Source organism: Bacidia gigantensis (assembly GCF_019456465.1).
Source record: "Bacidia gigantensis strain McMullin 20006 chromosome Unknown contig_245, whole genome shotgun sequence".
NCBI classification, from domain to species: domain Eukaryota; kingdom Fungi; phylum Ascomycota; class Lecanoromycetes; order Lecanorales; family Ramalinaceae; genus Bacidia; species Bacidia gigantensis.
In genome coordinates, this window is record NW_025408601.1 from 986492 (window position 1) to 1004910 (window position 18419).

The 18419-nt window shown below is 48.8% G+C and overlaps 9 protein-coding genes across 9 annotated transcripts; 3 read left to right on the plus strand and 6 right to left on the minus strand.

Moving 5' to 3' along the window:
- Positions 1 to 311: 311 nt before the first annotated feature.
- Positions 312 to 1181, minus strand: KY384_005345 (uncharacterized protein; the record flags this gene model as incomplete). The annotated part of the gene is made up of 1 exon (XM_044813846.1): positions 312 to 1181. One exon carries the CDS (start codon positions 1179 to 1181, stop codon positions 312 to 314), a length of 870 nt encoding a protein of 289 aa, XP_044669147.1.
- A 2849-nt stretch (positions 1182 to 4030) lies between these two features.
- KY384_005346 (uncharacterized protein) lies at positions 4031 to 4549 on the minus strand (the record flags this gene model as incomplete). Its single annotated transcript, XM_044813847.1, has 1 exon — positions 4031 to 4549. One exon carries the CDS (start codon positions 4547 to 4549, stop codon positions 4031 to 4033), a length of 519 nt encoding a protein of 172 aa, XP_044669148.1.
- Positions 4550 to 5215: 666 nt separating this feature from the next.
- Positions 5216 to 7084, minus strand: KY384_005347 (uncharacterized protein; the record flags this gene model as incomplete). The annotated part of the gene is made up of 2 exons (XM_044813848.1): positions 5216 to 6743; positions 6801 to 7084. The coding sequence occupies 2 exons, from the start codon at positions 7082 to 7084 to the stop codon at positions 5216 to 5218; spliced, it is 1812 nt and encodes a 603-aa protein (XP_044669149.1).
- Positions 7085 to 9623: 2539 nt separating this feature from the next.
- KY384_005348 (uncharacterized protein) lies at positions 9624 to 10191 on the plus strand (the record flags this gene model as incomplete). The annotated part of the gene is made up of 2 exons (XM_044813849.1): positions 9624 to 10001; positions 10030 to 10191. The coding sequence occupies 2 exons, from the start codon at positions 9624 to 9626 to the stop codon at positions 10189 to 10191; spliced, it is 540 nt and encodes a 179-aa protein (XP_044669150.1).
- A 940-nt stretch (positions 10192 to 11131) lies between these two features.
- Positions 11132 to 11771, plus strand: KY384_005349 (uncharacterized protein; the record flags this gene model as incomplete). Its single annotated transcript, XM_044813850.1, has 2 exons — positions 11132 to 11366; positions 11668 to 11771. 2 exons carry the CDS (start codon positions 11132 to 11134, stop codon positions 11769 to 11771), a joined length of 339 nt encoding a protein of 112 aa, XP_044669151.1.
- A 1064-nt stretch (positions 11772 to 12835) lies between these two features.
- Positions 12836 to 14275, minus strand: KY384_005350 (uncharacterized protein; the record flags this gene model as incomplete). Its single annotated transcript, XM_044813851.1, has 1 exon — positions 12836 to 14275. One exon carries the CDS (start codon positions 14273 to 14275, stop codon positions 12836 to 12838), a length of 1440 nt encoding a protein of 479 aa, XP_044669152.1.
- A 660-nt stretch (positions 14276 to 14935) lies between these two features.
- On the plus strand, positions 14936 to 15661 carry KY384_005351 (uncharacterized protein; the record flags this gene model as incomplete). Its single annotated transcript, XM_044813852.1, has 1 exon — positions 14936 to 15661. The coding sequence occupies one exon, from the start codon at positions 14936 to 14938 to the stop codon at positions 15659 to 15661; it is 726 nt and encodes a 241-aa protein (XP_044669153.1).
- Positions 15662 to 16051: 390 nt separating this feature from the next.
- On the minus strand, positions 16052 to 16802 carry KY384_005352 (uncharacterized protein; the record flags this gene model as incomplete). Its single annotated transcript, XM_044813853.1, has 2 exons — positions 16052 to 16589; positions 16639 to 16802. The coding sequence occupies 2 exons, from the start codon at positions 16800 to 16802 to the stop codon at positions 16052 to 16054; spliced, it is 702 nt and encodes a 233-aa protein (XP_044669154.1).
- A 142-nt stretch (positions 16803 to 16944) lies between these two features.
- KY384_005353 (uncharacterized protein) lies at positions 16945 to 18075 on the minus strand (the record flags this gene model as incomplete). The annotated part of the gene is made up of 3 exons (XM_044813854.1): positions 16945 to 17219; positions 17281 to 17338; positions 17416 to 18075. 3 exons carry the CDS (start codon positions 18073 to 18075, stop codon positions 16945 to 16947), a joined length of 993 nt encoding a protein of 330 aa, XP_044669155.1.
- Positions 18076 to 18419: the final 344 nt, after the last annotated feature.

Below are 18419 nucleotides of genomic sequence, written 5' to 3' on the forward strand. Positions count from 1 at the left end.
GTCCCTAATGGTCGATGAGCAGGCTTCGTTTTGAATGCCAGATAACTCAGGGCAATGACCAGCGAGTCGACTGCAACAATACATGCCATCAATGCCTCAAAATACGCCCACCGAACAGAGATAGAACTACCGAGATGGGGCACCTTCCCAGGCGTTTGTATCGACGGGTTTCTTTGCACCATTTGCGCCAGAGATACGATAGCATGCTCTGCCATGTTGGCTCCAACTCTGCTCTGGTCTTGATGATGAGTCTCCCATGGGTGGCTTTCTGCTGTCAGCCTCTTCGTTGACGGTGAAACAATGACGAAACCTTACCCACTCGCGTACCATTGCCACTGAGTCCAATCGAAAGGAGTCCCTGCTCCTGCGTGGAATTGTCCTTGCAGGGCAATCGATGCCGCGGCTTGTCGCGCTACGTCATTGGTGATGTTATGTTGTGGGTTCTTCACATTGGAAACCAAACTGACGGTGATAGGGCATGCGTAGAACCTGTGGCCTGGGTCATCATTACTGCTACTAGGATTTTTGTAAGCCCACATCCAGATGCAGCGGTCTCCACACGCATAGCCATTGGTCTTGGCATCTTTCGGTGCCTCAGGGCCTCGAAAGATGTACGTGGTTCCTTCGTTGCCCAACGCGGAGGTTGGGATATTAATGCTCCCGTTGCGGTTCGTGCTGTCGTTGGAGTAAGTGTATCGAATGGAGCTGATAAAGTTCGAATCATCATCACTGTTGTCGGTACCAATGTGGCCCGTGTTGTCAAAATTGGTCTGGTTGTACTCATTACAGGTACCGGAAGATGCTGTGATCACTCGATCTGTGAAGTGAGGATAGGCTTGCTGTTCGTCATGTTCATTGTATTCGTTGAAGCGGTAGGCGAACTCTTGAATGGTGGTGTTGCGACGACAATAATATCGAAAATTCGATTTCGAGTTGATGACGCTTGCTAGATCAGAATAGCCGCCGCACTGAAGACCTGACGTGTCATCAGGCCCAAGCGTGTCTTCGCCGTATGCGTGAGCAAGAGCGCTCGTTGTAACCTCGTTGTCGCAGGGCGAGTTACGTCCGTGAAGATAACAGGTAATATTTGATACGGTGGCTTGGCCGTTGCGTAGATACGTACCTTTGAAGTCACTACCATCATCGACGGTGTAAGTCAAACTAATTACGGCAGCTGCCATCTGTGCTATCTTTTATTTGTTAATTACACGAGCCTCAACCCCAAGGGGAAGTGCCTACAATGTTGAGAAATAGCTAGATAATGTCAATTTATAGAATTTTTCAAAGTAATGGTACGACTGCCAAATTCTAAGATTGGTGAAGGGTAGATGACTCACCCATCCTACGCAAAAGAGCCAGAAACCGCGACTGACAGAACTGAAGATCAAGTTTAAGACCACAAGCAAGTTGTCAAAGCCTTCGATCTTCGTTTGAATGGCTGGTTGAGGTCTGAACCAATGCAAGATGTGAGGCCGAAGCGCTTTCGCAAGCCCCTTGAAGGCTTCCTTGGTACCAGTCACGCTTTGCTTTTGACAATTCGCCAGATCAACTTACATAGAAACTGAGACTAAGGAAAACGATCAAGGCTGTCGTGAGAAAATTGTAGGTATTCTTTTGAGTCGGTGTAAGAGTCCCCTTTTGCTCATAGACTTTCACGACGATTATGACAGATATAATGAAAAGTATTGTCCAGACCCATGGGAACAGCAACTTGGAGACTCTAAAGTCACTGTTCGATCGGGAGGAATAAGTGGTAACCAAGTCGTTGGCTTTTTTGGGACTAGCGCCCGGATGCCCTGGTAGTGAACCTTTCAGGGGTGACAATTCCAAATCATCATCAGGCTCATGCGCCATACCAGCAAGAAAGGAAAGCTGTCAGGGACTTTGATACAAAGACAGCCGCAGCTGTACAATTCATATATATATGTGAGAAGGAATGGGACGGGGCGAGAGGCATCTCTAAATGCCAACGTAAGTCTTTGCCACGAAGATTAGCGTAAGCATTAACGCATGCAGCAACGATCCGCGAAGGATTCTGTAGGGCTGCTGCTTCTCATACTGACAATCTTCGCCGAGCAAGGACTAGCACGTGTGATATCTGAGGCACGAGAATGCTTCTATCATTTGTCGTTTGGGTCAGGCTGAGAGATGTCAATTGTCCTGTCCGAGTGGTATGCAGACGGCGATTGACCGCACATGTACACAGCTTTATGGCTCAGCCCTGGAGGTACCTTACTCCTGCAATGCCTTGGCGTTCAGCCAGCGCACGGCTCTTACCGCTGCTGGCTCAAGCCAGACATCAAGTCTCAGCTTGTGACACGATTGCGTGAAATCTAGGTATTCCATGACGCACCAATTGGTGTTTATCGTAACCTGGTAGGGGGTGGCATCAACGACCAGCAGTGGGGGGGATTTACGCCAAGAATATGGGCATGCATGGCGAGTGCAAATATAGTAGTGTCGGCGCAGCACACGAGTCAAGGATGTCCCATGCGTTCCAGGTGGAAACGTGCTCTCAAGCATGGAATGTTATCCTTGAAGATGGATGATGTTGATTTAGACTAACAAGGCAATCTTATCAAGCTGATTCAGCAAAAGTCTAAAGAAGTGCATCCCCTTTTGAAAGCACTGGAAGACACCAAAGTGTGACAGTGACAACCCAACATAGTGCGGTGCCGAGAACTTGAGAAGCCAATGTATGCAGGATGCAAGTCAACAAGTCAATAATGAGATTTCGAATCTTCCTTCCACATGTCATATCCGCATCCTTCTACTAACCGCGGCCGAGCGCATTCTAGGCAGCCATTATTGTTCCCACCATATCTGACCTCAATGCACTTTGGCCGTAACTCTGTGTTGAATTTCCATCAGCGAGCAGCAAAAGTGAAGATTTGATAGAGAAGCTCAGAACCTCACGTACTCCCTTTCCTGTACGCAAAGGACTCTCCACATGGCTTCCATAGCTTCCCCCGTACTCAACAGCCTCGGGCCATTCGCCAACATAGCGTCCTACCATATCATGTTCTATGGCATATTACTAGGCACGGAGCTCTATCAGGTCTTCCTCCCGAGTTCAGCATTGATCTGCGACTGACTGTTTGCACCGTAGAGCTTCGTGATGACCAAAGTCTGCTATCAGGCACTGCCTATGTCTGCATTCACAAGCCTTCAAAAACGAGTCTTTCCTTTGTATTTCCGCCTACAGTCTCTTTTCATTGCTCTTACCGTCGCTACTTTTCCACCCCACGGTCCTCTGTCGCTTCTCCGTCGAAACGGTGATCTTATACCGTTGGTTGTAGCCGGGGGAATGGCGGCCTTGAACCTGAGAGTCTATGGCCCACGCACGGAGGAAACCATGGTTCAGAGGACTCACCAAGGTAATAAGGCAATTTCTTGTGAGACCCGTTACTCTCACTGACATGAACGTGGGAACGGCTAGAGACGCGAGATGGCAAGAAGTTCAATGATCCTTCAGGCAGCCCGGAAATGAGAGCGAGGAATAAGGCCTTTTCGAGGGCTCATGCCATGAGTATCCACCTCAATCTCATTGCTATTGGTGCCACCGTATGCTATGGCTTTCGCCTAGCCTCACGGATTGAATTCGCGGATGGTGCATAGACCAGTCGACGTTTTCAGATCATAAGCAAGTGTTGATCATTGATACAGCCTCGCGAGCTCACAACTCTTGTTACACTTGGTTGTGACTGAGTTCTCGTAGTAGCAGTTAGTCTTCCGCTTCTGATCGACGAATCGCCCATAAAGCAGGCGTCTCACGAAGGATCTCGGCCCTTATGCCTGAACACTGAATCGCTTTATCTAGGTTGAAAGAGTCTCATTGTTGGTAAAGGAGCACCTACAAGTCGCCCTTGGCAGTACAAGCATCAACATTTGGTTATCACATTGCTATGTTGATGTTTTGGGATATGGAAGCTCGACTAAATTCTGAAATTCACATTGATTATAGAAACATTGCTCCAAATGACAAAACATTTTCTATGCCACGATACTCCTTAACGCCCCTGCTATTTACTCACGGATTGGTAATGACAAATGGTCCAAGACCGACATCCTTCTGAGGTGGCTTGAGACTCACGCAGTGAATATACGCCCATTGCTTAAAATCCCCAGGGGTCGCGCCCACACAAGACTTCCCTTGATTACCGAAATCATGATTTGGCCTAACCACCGTGCCCATATGCGTAGTGCAAGTAGCATCCGAGTACAAGAAGAGTTTATCAGCCAATTGGTTCTTGTCTCCCCAGAAGATGCCCAGATGACCAACATCCGGGATGGCGCCAGGGCTAAGTACAGCCATACTTGCGCTGCTGAGTGTGGGCCGGCAGTCGCCTTTCTTAGAGCAGGATTTGTTGTCTCCAGCTTTCGCTTCGAAATAACCTTTTGTGCAAAGGCTGTCGTCTTTGGAGTACATGCCGACCCACGGGTTGGAGCCTCCTGCCACGTCACCGATTTGGTAGACTGGAGTTGGAGATGAGGTGACAAGTGAGGTGCCGCTCAGAAGGGCGGCAAGGAGAGCGGCGGAGAATTGCATCTTGATTGATTAATCGAATGAATGAATGAATGGAAATATTCAAAAGGGTCGTTCTTGGTTCTTTGTTCTAAATGTTTGGAATCTGGTAGGAATGAAAGCGTCTGATGAGGCACAATACTAAGGGCAACACCCATTCTTTTGTACAGAATATGATCTTATTGACGCCTCGAATAGTCGTCAATAGAAAGTCTCTATCAAGGACACTGATCTCAAGGCCTTTGTGAAGCCCAAAGTAGTATTGAAGAACTCAATCCAAACCTCAAAACCCTTATTCCAAAAGAAGAGGGTTCCCTTTGTTTTTCTCTTTCAATCAAAAATAATGTGATCCTTTGACAGATGTCCAAGAATTTGATTGCATGGTCTCTCCTCACGGCGAAGAATATGTGAGCAAATTGAATCAGCGTTTCTTGTAACAAAACAAACCCTGCCACAGCGCTCTGGCACAGTAGATAGAAAATGAATGCTTCAATTGCTTTTGTCAGATACAACTACTGTCCATATGCAAGCCTCAACTAATCAAACCATGCCATCTTGTTTTCCAATGTGGTTGCCAACATCATAGCATCAAAAATCAAATATGCACATGCATGTTCCATAAGCTCGTCATGATCTATTCCAAAACAACATTTGCTGCCGCCAACACCTTACAGCCCGTTAATGACCAACCTAATGTTTCTTCTCCGCCAAGGCTTTCTTCTCCTTTGCAGCCAGAACACGGTCCCGCCAGGACTCAACGTCAGTCAAAGCCTTAGCTGGCTCTTTCTTATGCTTTAGTAAAAACCCCTGAATCTCAGCTGGTGTCAAAGTATCTTCTGGAATCGCCGCTGCAAATTTTGCAGCTATCTCCTCAATATCGGTGTCATCTTCAAGACTCGTGCTCGATGGGGAAGTCATTGGCGTGCTAGCTTGCATCGGCGTGTATGGAGGCGTCAAAGAATTAGCATCATCGGCCTTTGTCGTCAAAAGCTTCTCGCTAAAAGTCGATATCGCATCAAGCTGTAATTTCTGCACAGGGGCATTACCAACTTTTGGTCTCGTCTTTAGGGCTCCAACCGGAGTATCTGGGGAATACATGCGAGTGAAGAGTTCGCGAATCTGCTCTCGAGTCGCATTGGTGAATGGGACTTTCATGTCGATTCGGCCGGGACGTGTCAATGCTTCATCAAGTCTGTCTGGGAAGTTCGTGGTCATAATCAGAACCCTCCCTTCATGTGACGCAACGCCATCGATAGCATTCAGAAGCCCTGACAGTGAGATACCTTCTCGTTCCTTATCCTTGAGTTTCTTCGACGCTCCTTCGAGAGCTTTGATCACAACCGCCTCCGCTTTGGCCTTGGGGTCTTCGGATTTTGTTTCTGCTTCGGCACTCGGAGCTTCTTGACGATTACTGAGGCCCGCACTATCTATGTCTTCCAGTAAGACGACACAACGACGAGGAAGGCTTGTAAACAGCATGCCAAGCTCTTCTTCGGTCAAATTGGGATCAACAAGCGAGATGCAGTAAATGTCTATTCCGAAGACACCAGCAATTGCCCACGCTAGGGAGCTCTTTCCAGTTCCTGGGGGCCCGTGCAACAGGTAGCCGCGACGGTATGGAATTCCCCGATTACTGTACCATCGGGGGGTGGCAGGATGGAGATATTCGTTGACATCTTTCAGCACGTCATTCTTCACTTTATGATTCAGAACGACAGTTTGCATGGGTCTGGAAGGTCGTGTCGCCGCCCGCTGCCAGCTTCCGCCTTTATTGGTGCGACTTTGCTTTGGCGCTGGACGACGTACGGTCGTGCACGACTTCTGCTTGCTAATATAGAAGTCTTTCGCTTCTTTGATGAGCTCCTTGATCGGATTTGTTGACCTTCCAAGACAGGATAGCGTAACGAACTCACTGTCTCTCATTGTAGTATATCCACCCCATCCAGAGTCTACCATAGTCTTCTGATCCCGTTGGAATAGAAGAAGATGGCCCTTATGGTAGAAGAAGTGCTTTCCGTAGGATGGCTCGTATTTCGGTGGCTTCTTCGCTTCCCAATTCCGGAAATCGATATAGCCTTCAGCAGTGACCTGGTGCGCATAGCCTTCCTCGTCATCATTGATCTCCCAGTGGTTTTCGTAGCCCGTTTTGGCAATCAGATTTCTCGAATTCCGAGATAGTGTGTGGGCAGCAACCCATTCCATGACGTAGTCATAGATGCTGAATGAAGAATCAGCAGACTCGTCCGCATATACGTAATCCAATGCTGGTACTTACTCGTCATCATACTCTATGCGGATGTAGCTCATCAAGTAACGGGTGACCTTGTCGTACACATAACTCCAAATGTATTTCAGAGCAGTACCAAGACCTACGGCTAGGACACAGGCAGAAACCACGAAGGTAATGTCAAAACCGAGGGCATCCAGCAACAATTTTGATATGATGGAATATCCAGGAATGAAGGCTTCGATGATATTAGCAGGCAGCTGAGTGATGTTCCTGGATGTAGTATTGTCCGACATTTCCACCCGCGCAAAGGGTTTGAAGACTTGCTTCATCTGTACGTAAGGTAGAAAACTAAGATTGGAAGACTCTATTCAAAAGATTTCAGATGAAAGAGTCGGACAGAGGAGATAGACGTAAAGACTGCAGCAATGGGCAATGTGTGAATGATGTATAATTCACATGCATATGAAGTCCGTTGACAAAGACCGTTACCAAAACATTGTAGCAAGGTCTCACTGTTCAATATATGCGATTCATTGCCACTGCTAGCTTCGCCCCACCGTTGAGAATTACTTCGTGCGACTCAACAATTGATGGCAGGCTCTGACTGCTAGAGCCTAGCAGAGACAGAAAGGCTCAGTCTCACAGTGCTCCCAGAGACGCTGTAGAGTCATACCGGAGTCACACGCGCTAACCTTCAGGCAGCGGCCGATGACGCTGTGGGGGCCTTGCATGAAGTGGCCAACGTCGTGCAGGCCACGGCGGAGTTGCGCCAAACAAAAGCGCGGAAAGCACGGAAAGCACGTCGAACGGCGCTGACCGCTGTTCTTCACTATGGACCTAAGATAGTTCGGTGAGCTGGTCTGACACTGCAGGGAAACTTCAATAACAATAAAAATGCGATGCTTTGTTAGCAGAGGCTCCTACCCCGCTAGAGCAGTAGATCGCCCGACTAGGCCTAGCTGTTTCCTAAGCGGCTTGGCATCCGATTCTGCCTCCTCTCATGTTTGTAGCTTACATTCTTAGCACTACCAATCAATCTAGTATCACTCGCTATCTGAGTCCTCTACCAATGATGCTCAATTTGAAAGTGTGGCTCAATAATGAGTGTGGCTGAAGCGTGGCGAAGGCGCAGCGATCTCATCCGCTCTCTGATTGGCTCGGAGAGTCCCACTCCAAGTGGAGCGGAAATCAATTCTTTGATTCAGCCTCGAGCTTGCAACTCTGGCTTTCTGTCAATGTTACATTTCTCTCTGTGCACAAGGCTGCGTGGGTGCATGCGGCTTAGTGCTGATTTGAGACTGACCGACGGCTATCTCTTCCAATGCTGGTGAATGAGCGCACGGCTGCCTACAGTGATGGATATCGAGACTGCGGCCTATCAGTCTGTTGGCTTTACGATCAAAGATATCAAGATTGTACGAAAGGCTAGAACATGGATTGGGGTCACCTGGTTGTACGGCGACGTGATTGTGTCGGTAGAGTATCTCACATCATATCTTGTGGAAGGGCTTCCTGCATTTGATCGAGCTCTGACGGTGACGAAAAAGTCCGCTTAATCTCCGATGAAGGATATGCTGTCCTTGTACGTGAAGTCTTCGCCGCGAATTGCAATTACGTCATTCCTTTGTATCTTTCTGCTCTTCCTAGCACTCCGTGCTTCAAACTATGGCATCAACGCGATGCCTATTTTCAACCTTTCCCTCAAAACCTGACATCGAATATTACTGGAGAAGACGCCGAGTCAGTCTCCTGCTTTGAGTCGTCTTTTCTGCGGGCAAGCCCGCGTGCTGCAACCGCCGATTGCCACAAGGATGAACGAGACCTCTCGACTACCAATAGAGAAAAGGGTCGGAGGCTGCATCGTATCCGTCGATATAGCCAAAGGTTTCACTGAAGACACAAGCTCCTGGGTTGGGACTAGTCTGCTGGCGAGCCAACTAACGATGGCGTGCAGTACTCAGACTTTTCCGAGCGGACAGACCGGTTGGGGGACCTTCGAAGGAAATGCAGGTAAAGTCAGGATCTAGGGCCGCACCCCGCAAGCTGGAAGCAAGCTTTTCAACGGTGCTCAGCAGAATGCAGTGCCCAACGGCAGCTAGTGCTCTGACTTCGCCATCGACCAGGGCAGCCAAATATTCGCATCACTGCGATGAGCAGCCACCTATCAGCTGAACAGAGAGTAGAGCATGACAGAGCAGCTGCACACATAGTATAACGCCTCAGTAGATACGGTGAAATCGATCATGACCGCGAGCTTTGGATGTGCTTGTCGGCTTCGGCTCGCTTTCCATGGCTGCATATTGGACATTCAGCATGCTTGTTCCTCCAACCAATCAACCGGTCTCATATATTGTTGTTGAATTCGTCCCGAGAGCTAGAGAATGCATTCACTGCGGTGAATCATCCGATTTGAGCTTTGCCGGAGGAAATGACACTCAATGCAGGTGGCGTTGCCACCTCTACCCCGCAAGGTGATGGCGGCAGGCAGTTGATTTTTCATCAGTCACGCTCCTCTTCCTGAAAGCGCAACTGCACGACCTTGCTCAAAGCCAGCGAGCAGAACTCAAGGAACAGCAATCATGTGCTGCTGGCCTTACGCTGTTGTCGAACTCGAAGACCCGCCTAAAAAAAAAGAAGAAAAGAAGGAACCCCCCAAGGAATATGTTCTTGTCAGTTCTGACTTTAATGTCCAGCCTGTAGTAAGTCCACGTTCTTTTAGCCCAGAAACAGCCCCTTTTGCTTTCACTTTCAACACTTTCCGACCCCGCACACTTCACCACATCACTCCCACCCTCTCAATCCAAGCATATCCTTCTATGAGCCTACATCTCAGACGTTTTGGATTCGACTGCAAGCTCTACAATCAACATGCCGGCAACTTACAATATCTACAATTCCAATTTGCACTTTCGCAACAACGCTGAGCAGCCCAATCCGGTCGGTCAGGATAGTTGGGGAACAACAACTGCCACGGATCATCAGCAGAGGCCCAGCTCGAAGCCATGGCAGATGCCCCTTCGAGCCCAGACCGTCACCTCAAAGCCCTGGCGTCATCCTGTGCAGCAATCTTCAGCTACTCAGGGTAGCTGGGCTCCAGCCGCTACATGGGAAACGCCACCTGCTACGAACTGGGAGCAGAGGCCCACATCACAGCCCTGGCGCAACCCTGCCCAGAACAACAGCAATAGCAATGCCAACAAAGGTCCTTGGTCGATGCCACAAAACGCAGGGATTGTGGAACACGCTGTGAATCATGACGCCTGGGATCAAGCAGGCTTTCCATCACCAGCCGAGGTGCTGTCCCAGATTTCTCGTCATCATCAACATCATCAACCAAGTGGATGGGTTTCATGGACAGAGCCAGTGGCAAATGAAACAGTACGTAGCGAATGACGACAGCCTGAAGAGGCTCTGCGTAAGACCGTGTGGAGATTGACTATGCTGCGTCGAAGCGTTCTTTGATCTGTTGTTATGACGTTCTTCATCACTCTTCACTGTCGTTTCTGTCAGCTTCACCTTCAAGCGTCTGCTAATTCAAAGTAGGCAATAGCGGCCATGCGCTATGGAGAGGCCCCTCCGTTGTATCGATCAACACTAGCAAGCCCCGCAGCTGGCCATGGTATGAATAGATCGAATGGTGGAGGAGCACAGCGGGGTATTTGGGCAAATGGTGCCTCCAAACGTCTGCAACCGGTGCCAGAGGTGCCTACGGGGAACAGCATCCACTATTGTAGGGAGCTTGATGGTACTTGGAGGGAACGAACGACCAACGACATCATGAACAATTGTCAGCCCGGAGATTGGCGCAAGCATCCACATACAGGGTATGCGTTTTTTGAGCGCAAGGCTTAGAGATCAAGTGAGTCTTCGGAGCGTTCGCTATCATACCGCTTCGCACTGACATTACACAAAGCTGGACTCTCAACTTATTATCGATTTCGCATGCAATATTCAAATATCAATTATGGCCGGTTGTAGCTACTCATCATTGGGATGGCTCGGTACGACAAATTTCCAGGAATGGTTGGAGGAAGATTGGAGATTGGTTCGAAAAAGGACGAACGGACAAACAGCACGCTCAATATAACCAATGAGCTGAAGCAAAGTGACGGCATGTAATTATATCAACTACGTCCACTAGATTGAAATGCAAGTATTATGCAGCCAACAATACTCATTATCTTTGGGCGCATAAAAGAGCCTCCTTGGCGACGTCATAGGCCTCAACTCTCTCCATGAATTTGCGCAAGACAGAAGCCTGTCTCTCAATTTTTCCCATTCTTCTAGCTCTATACTTTTTCTACTACACAGGAAAGTTACAAAGCCAGCTCCACACCCTCTACCAGTTGCGCTCACCTCCAAACCCACCTCTGACAATGACGACGACCTACTCGCAACACCAACTAACCCTCCCCTCCCTCGCGCGCGGCTCCCATCTCGTCACAAGCCACATCACCGACGCTCTTCCCGAGATCAAGACCGTGAAATGCGGGCTGCTACATCTGTTTCTGCAGCATACCAGTTGCGGGTTGACGATGAATGAGAATTGGGATAGTGATGTGAGGAAGGATATGAGCGATGCGCTGGATAGGATCGTGGTTGAGGATACTGGTGTGTTTAATCTCCTACTTTTTAAGGGCGGGTTACTTGGGTGCGGGGCATGGTGTAAGAGTTATTATTGGGCGGGGGGAGGGGGAAGAGGAGGGCTACATGGGTGAACAAGCTTGCTGAGACGAGAGGTGGCTGACAATTCCTGCAGCAGGAAAGGGTATTTACAGACACGACGCCGAGGGGAGCGACGACATGCCCGTGAGCCTGCCCCAACATGCTATCTACCGCCTTTACTGATTGCCTCAGGCACACATCAAATCATCTATGATCGGTTCAAGTGTGAGCATTCCAATATCACAAGGCCGACTGGCTACGGGCACATGGCAAGGCATATGGTTCCTAGAGTTTAGGAACGGGAAGCAAAGGCGGAAGATACTGGCTACGATCCAAGGGGAGAAGATGTGATGAATGGAGATGTGAATGAGACACGAAATCATGTCAAGTGATGGAGAGAGCAGCAAGCAACACAAGATGACGCTATCTGTGAGACCAGCTTGAGCAGGGGCTTCGAGAAGCTTCATGGTTGCAAATACTTTTCAACCTGCTGCACCAACTGTTATGCGGATATCTCCTACACTCATCCATAGGAAACCTTTAATGGCTAGAAAGCAATGATGAGCAGACCAATCTTGTAATGAAATAGAGAACTCCAGGCTTCAACCCTCCCTCTATCCCCTTTTCTTAAGCCTCACAAGAGCTGTAAGTTGTTTCAAGAAGCCCCTGATCAGATTGCCGTGGAACACGCCCTCTATACAGAATAGCTAATCACAGGACTGTGACCACCCTCGTCGACAAAGCATACAACAGTAGCTTAAAGCACCGACCTCCTATCCAGCCCCATCAGGTCCGAGTTGCGTTTTCCTCTCGACGACCTCAATTGCACACGTTATCAAGCCGGCACGCGGTGGAAATATCAGGGTCGATAGTCCTCGTTGAGAAGATTATCCCGTGCGGTTGTTTCGGCCAGCGGACATGGAAGCAGAACCCAGGATCGCCAATTGAATGCCAATGAGAGATTATAATGCATAACATCTACCTTTGTCCTTTACAAATGATGGGCAGTTGCTGAGAGATTTGACGTCTGGATTGCCGCAAGAGACTCAGAAGGTATATCTGAATATGCTGAATGCTATTTTGGAACAAGCTGAGAAGGCAGATGTGACTCCGAGCGCAGCCAGGCGAGGCTTCGCTGCTATTTTGCAAACACTGATCTTGTAATTATGGCCCTTCTGAAGGTCCCCTGAATGGAAAAGCATGGAACAAGGTCAGCATGTGGTTTTTTTGTGTTGAGCTTCCCGCGGCAGGCTTATCACATCTTCAGCAAATCGGAGATAGTGGATGCTTCGCAGTTTGGAGGCTAATAATCTGGTTCTTTCTCCCCGAAATTGGCAAGATTGCCCCAACGAAAATTTGAGAGGATATTGGACGAATGTAGCAATTCCAAAGATTAGCAAGCTGAAAGAGTAATTTCAATTTTTGATGCCGACCACCACAAGATTGCGTGGACTTTGTCCGTATTCAAAAACCGGCTCGACCCAGCAATCCTTTACTGCATCTTGTTCCTTGAGGTACATCCACCGATCGACCACAATGACCGACTCGACCAGGATCGCACTGAATGCCATTAGACTCCAAAGAATGCTAAGCTCTTTCTTTTTGTTGCCAAATCGCTCTTCGTATGCTTTGATTTCCTCGTCAGATATGCCTTGAACCCGATCTCTAATGCGGTCGCCATGATACGGATCATTGGCCATCTTCTGGATAGCGCCCCTGACGTACGCAACGAAAGATTGGTAGCACTGTTTTCGCAAAGATCCAATGATGATAGCTGGTCCTTCGACGGGTTCTTCTCTTAGATCACTGTCGTTCCCTTCGGTGTGACTGGTCAGGGGTTTCCCAACAATCTTGTGATCTAATAAGATCCGTTGTAAGAGTGCCCGATAGAAGTGTCTTGTGAAAAACGATTCGCACTCTTGCTCTGTCCAGTTTTGGGGGGCTTGACAAGCCATCATACGCGCAGTGATATTGAATCGGATACCCTCGCCACCAGAATGTCGGAAGTGGGAAAGACGTTCTGACATTGGGAAGCCATGTGGGTCATAGGCGGAGGTCGTTCTTTCAAGCCGTGGATTTGACGTGCGCAAGGAAGGAAGTTTGTATGTGGGTGGACCAAGTCGCTCAGTGACGAGGTTGTAACAGCACCCTACCATTGCAACAGCCTTGACCGCAGGATTGAGGACCAAAGAGCGGAGTCCATGATGTATGAGATTCCCGCACGAATGGAGTGATACAACCATCAATTGAGGCTTGAGATCAAGATGCATGCTCCAAGGCCTTATAGTCTCGACAATCTCAGACATGCTGCCATCTTTGATGACGGTTTCAACGTATTTGATTCGCGGTTCGGTGCAATACTCTATTGAAGGATCTTTACCTCCCGTATCATCTCTGACTATCCTCTGTTCGAACGCCTTGTGGACATTCTCTGAGGGTATTAGGTCCGGGGCCCTCCATAGCTTCTTGTTCCTTATCGTCTTGACTTTCTCGGTAAGCCGTGCGTGGATATCCATATCCTGCGCACCTGCGATATTATGGGGCTTACTCTCGAGCGCAATCACCAACTTGTCGTAAGGTGGACTAGCCAGCGTACGACCTAGATAGTTTTGGCCTGAGCCAAAGTCAACAAAATGCGTGATTTGATGAGACAGCATAACGTCTCTAGATTTGCACAGGTGGTCGAGATATCTGGCGAAATTTTGCACCTCGTGAATTTTCTTTGGCTTCATACCTACAGCAACATGACGAGGCAGTGATCGCGCGGCTTCTTTGTCACAAGGAATATGAAAGTCTCGAGCGAGAGAGTGTTTACGGACGCTAATGACATAGTCAAGTAAGCTCTTTGGTGGCATTGGGGCGTTTCGCCATTGCAGTGGACTGCATGTCTCTCTCTGACAATGACTATCGTTGAGGCTTTCTGAACATGGTTCTATTGTGGACAAATCTTGCCGCAGAAGGAGATCTAGAATAGTAGAGATATTGTGCAATTTAAACCACGCCTTCCATTCTTCAGGTAGCACAGTTGAGTACAGATCTGGCTCTTGAGTAAGGAAATCTAGAATGTGCACACCCCCACAGAGTTTTTGAAAAAGGCCGTCACATGTGACAAATGAGAGCAGTGACTTGGCATAATCTTCTGGGCTTAAAAAGCACGAATCAATGGGAAGAGGATTGGATGAATACATCGCACGTTGCGAGACCACTTCGGACACCTACAGCTCCCGTGTGTATTCTGTCAAAGGTATTAGATATAGTTGATCAATATCTTGACCTCAAGATTGTAGGTTGCAAAAAGTTGAGATTAGACAAGGAGAGAGATATTGCACATTAATTCTACGGCAGCCAGTTGCTTCCTTCACGCCAAAATTCACCATAATATACAGGTAACAATTTGAGCAACCATCCAGGCCTATGGCGATTGGGAGACTCCGACCTGTCAATCTTGTTTGGGAGCAGCCTGATATACCCAGATTTAATGATGTGATCTCAACACAAACATTCCAACACTCACTATGGCCATCCCCAACCCACCCGACCCCTTCCTAGAAGCCCAAACCGATATCCTCGAAACCCTCCGCACGACCCGCTCCCTCCACTCCTCTTACCTCCGCATTCGCACCCTAGCTACTTCGGCATCCTCTCCCGAACTCACTCAGGCGCGTCAAGAGTTGGAATCCGCGCTTCGGGATCTCAGCGCTGATTTGCAAGATCTCGTCGACAGCGTTCGCGCCGTCGAGGGGGATCCTTACAAGTATGGACTGGATGAGCAAGAAGTTGCGCGAAGGCGGCAGCTGGTGAGGAGTGTTGGGGATGAAGTGGAAGGGATGAGGGAGCACATCCAGGAAGTTGGGGCCGTAAAAGGGAAGGGGAAAGGGTTGGGAATGACAAATGGGAGCGCGCTGCCTCCGCCTAGTTCATTCGACGATCTTGAAGGTGGAAAGCAGGCGGATGAGGATGAAGACGACTATGCAGCCTTTGAGCAGCAACGGCAGGTGGAGATGATGCACGAGCAGGATGAGCAGTTGGATGGGGTGTTCAAGACTGTGGGCAATTTAAGAGCACAGGCAGATACAATGGGAAGAGAGTTGGAGGAGCAAGTTGGCATGATTGAGGATGCTGATCAGATCGCTGATCGCGTTGGTGGGAAGCTACAAAATGGGATCAAGCGGGTTGGATGGGTCATCAAGAACAACGAAGGTAGATGGGCTGAACCTAGGACACCAAAACGCCACCGCTAACTGTGGTCCAGATTCTTGGTCCAGCTGCTGCATCGGCGTGTTGATACTAGTCCTTATCATGCTATTGGTTCTGGTCATCATACTCTGAATGACTAGCGATCTACAGATCTAGGCAGACGACAATCCCTTGCTAGCGTCAAAATCGATATTTGCCAGAGTTTGCTGATTTAGCTCAGCCTTGAGGCTCTTTAAGCCTGCGTGGCCAGGACTGAAATAGTCGATTCGGGAGTACTCTCTTCGTTCGAACAGACATTTAAGAATACCGAAAAAGGGAGTAACACTTGCTCAGGGGCTGCTCAAGCTCATCGGCTTTTCAATATCAGATCCATGGATCAAGGTAGCTTCGCTACTGACAGGAGCAAATCAATGTTATCTGACACCCTTACTTGGTCAAGGCATCTGAAGCGCTCGCCTATTCTTCGAGGTTATTGACGCAGGAATGGGAGCCACATCACAAGGATGCCCGACTGAATCCGTGGCTGGGTTACCGTTGAGCAACTTGAGCCATCCTGTACCAAGCTGCCGGCCCCCGAAGCCTTCTTGCGTATCGAAAACATCGTAGTTGAACAAATAGTCATTCTCTGCCTTCGCCATAACAGAGTACAACCCCGCAAGTACAGCCTCCAAGTCGCTCCAATACATGCGAGCTTTCCCTCGTGCATTTCCCAGGGAACGTGCTTGAAATTTAAGGACGACACCGGGGGCACTTTTGGAAGCGTTGAAAGGGTCGTCCGCTGGAGCCAAAGGCTCGTCGAAGTCTGGGAGGCTCTCAATGTGATGGTCTACAAAAGATCTCATACAAGCGAGTGTGGAGGCCAGAACTTGATGGTTGATCCCATCCATTCCATAGACCATCAGACGAACGCGCGAATTTGCAACAATCTTCTCCCAAGAGCCTGTATGGTTTAAAACTGGGGATTGAGCGCCCCTGGATCACATCAGCTGACGAAGGATGAGTTGGCAGGAGTATTTCATACTCTACACCAGAAATGGCAGTGCTATTACTGAGTCCGGCATTGATGGTTGCGCGCTCGACTACCTGTCCAGCTGATTCTGTGTCAGACGAGAGGACTATTGAATTGACATGAGACCTGCTGAGAAGGGTGGTAAGTAGTACCGAAAAGAGGAAGGCTTGCAACATCTTAAGGACTCGAATATCTTGATCCCCGTCCGAGTTCGAATTGCAGAACAAGGGAGTACAATCCCATTTTGTACTCGAACCTCATGACGGCAATTAGCAACTGCCGTACACACGGACAGATGCGATCTGCCGTTAATTGTGCCTATGTAGTCACTATAAGACAATATATTTCCGTCGAAGTTGCGCGCGCGTCGGCAATGTATTGATTCGCCCTCCAACGTGCTGAACAGACTATCGGTATTACCGCCATTTCTCGCATGCTCTCAATCTGGCGGTCTCTTCCCGGATAAGAAGATGGAGCGGCATTTGATTTACTGAGAATCTGGGGTGCAGCATCCGACCCGTCGGCTTGCAGAAAGCGTAAGCCGATGTATGAGGCATCGAATGTACCCACAGTAATCGTAGTGGGCGGATGTGCTCACGAAACTATACACTGCCATCCACCTTCAGCCTTTTGCCTTTTTCGTGGCCCACGGACCTTCAGCTACAGCACCTCGTGCGACTTGATTGATGAGCCTGAAGCGATCTGGACCTAACTTCACACCGCCATACCAGCGGCTTACAATCACGAGACAGTCCCAAACATCCATTAGTTGCAAGAGATGTAGGAGACGCCCCCGGCAGCTGTCTCGCCATCGTCGTCACAGTCTTGGAACGTCACTGCCGCGTTCCGAGACTCTCTTATCCGGAAGGCATAGATGTTATGCGTAGCTCGCTCAGCCTTTTTGTCAGTAGAGAGCAAGTGCTGTAGTGCTTCACGAGCGCCAACAGGTGACTCTACAAACGCAGCTCGTCCTAGGAACGTTGACTTTTTTTCCGTTATCGAGTTAGAAAGATACCACAGTGGCGCTACAATCTGATCAGGAGATACAGAAGTAGATAACGTTTGCTCTTGAATATTAGAAATGTCGAGAGCTGTGACTCCCCCCTGATCTGTATCATCAGTAGTAGAGATTGAACGTGACTGCAATTCGTCCACGAGGCTGAAGATGACGACGGAACCAGGTACGAAGAGCTCCCGTAGCAGAGTCTGTGCAATGTCTAAAGCCTTGACTCCGTACCCTTTGCGCGTATCAGACCCCGTACTTTCTACGCCGATCGCTTGCGGGGGATCTCGAGGGTAAGTATTTGGGAATCGTAAGCGGATCCTGACGTCTTTGTCAGGTATTGTGAGAATGAATGTCTCTTCATTGGGCAGCTCTTGGAGGCTTTCTGGACCGTAGATAGAATTGATAGCCTCGATTTCGTTCAACAGGTCCTCTGACATAGCCATGATAGGGTGCAGGATGTGATGATCTCTCTCAATCAGAGATGATGGCAGATTGGTCGGCGGGGCAGGATATCAGACGCCTCGAGGCATTTGACCTATTTTAAGGGCGAATTTGCGCATATGAAGGAAAAGAGTCCCTAGACATTGTAGAGCAAGATTTGGTGGATGGAGCAACTATTTGTGAGATGGAATAGTGTTCCACTACAATACTACGAGGCACCTTACGCCTCGCTAATCACAGAGGCTCGACAGATTCGCTTTATTTTCCAAAACGCCTCGCTAACATTCAATCATGAAAAGACTTAGAGATACCTCCCCCAAATGCTTTCGTTCTTCGTTCTTCTACG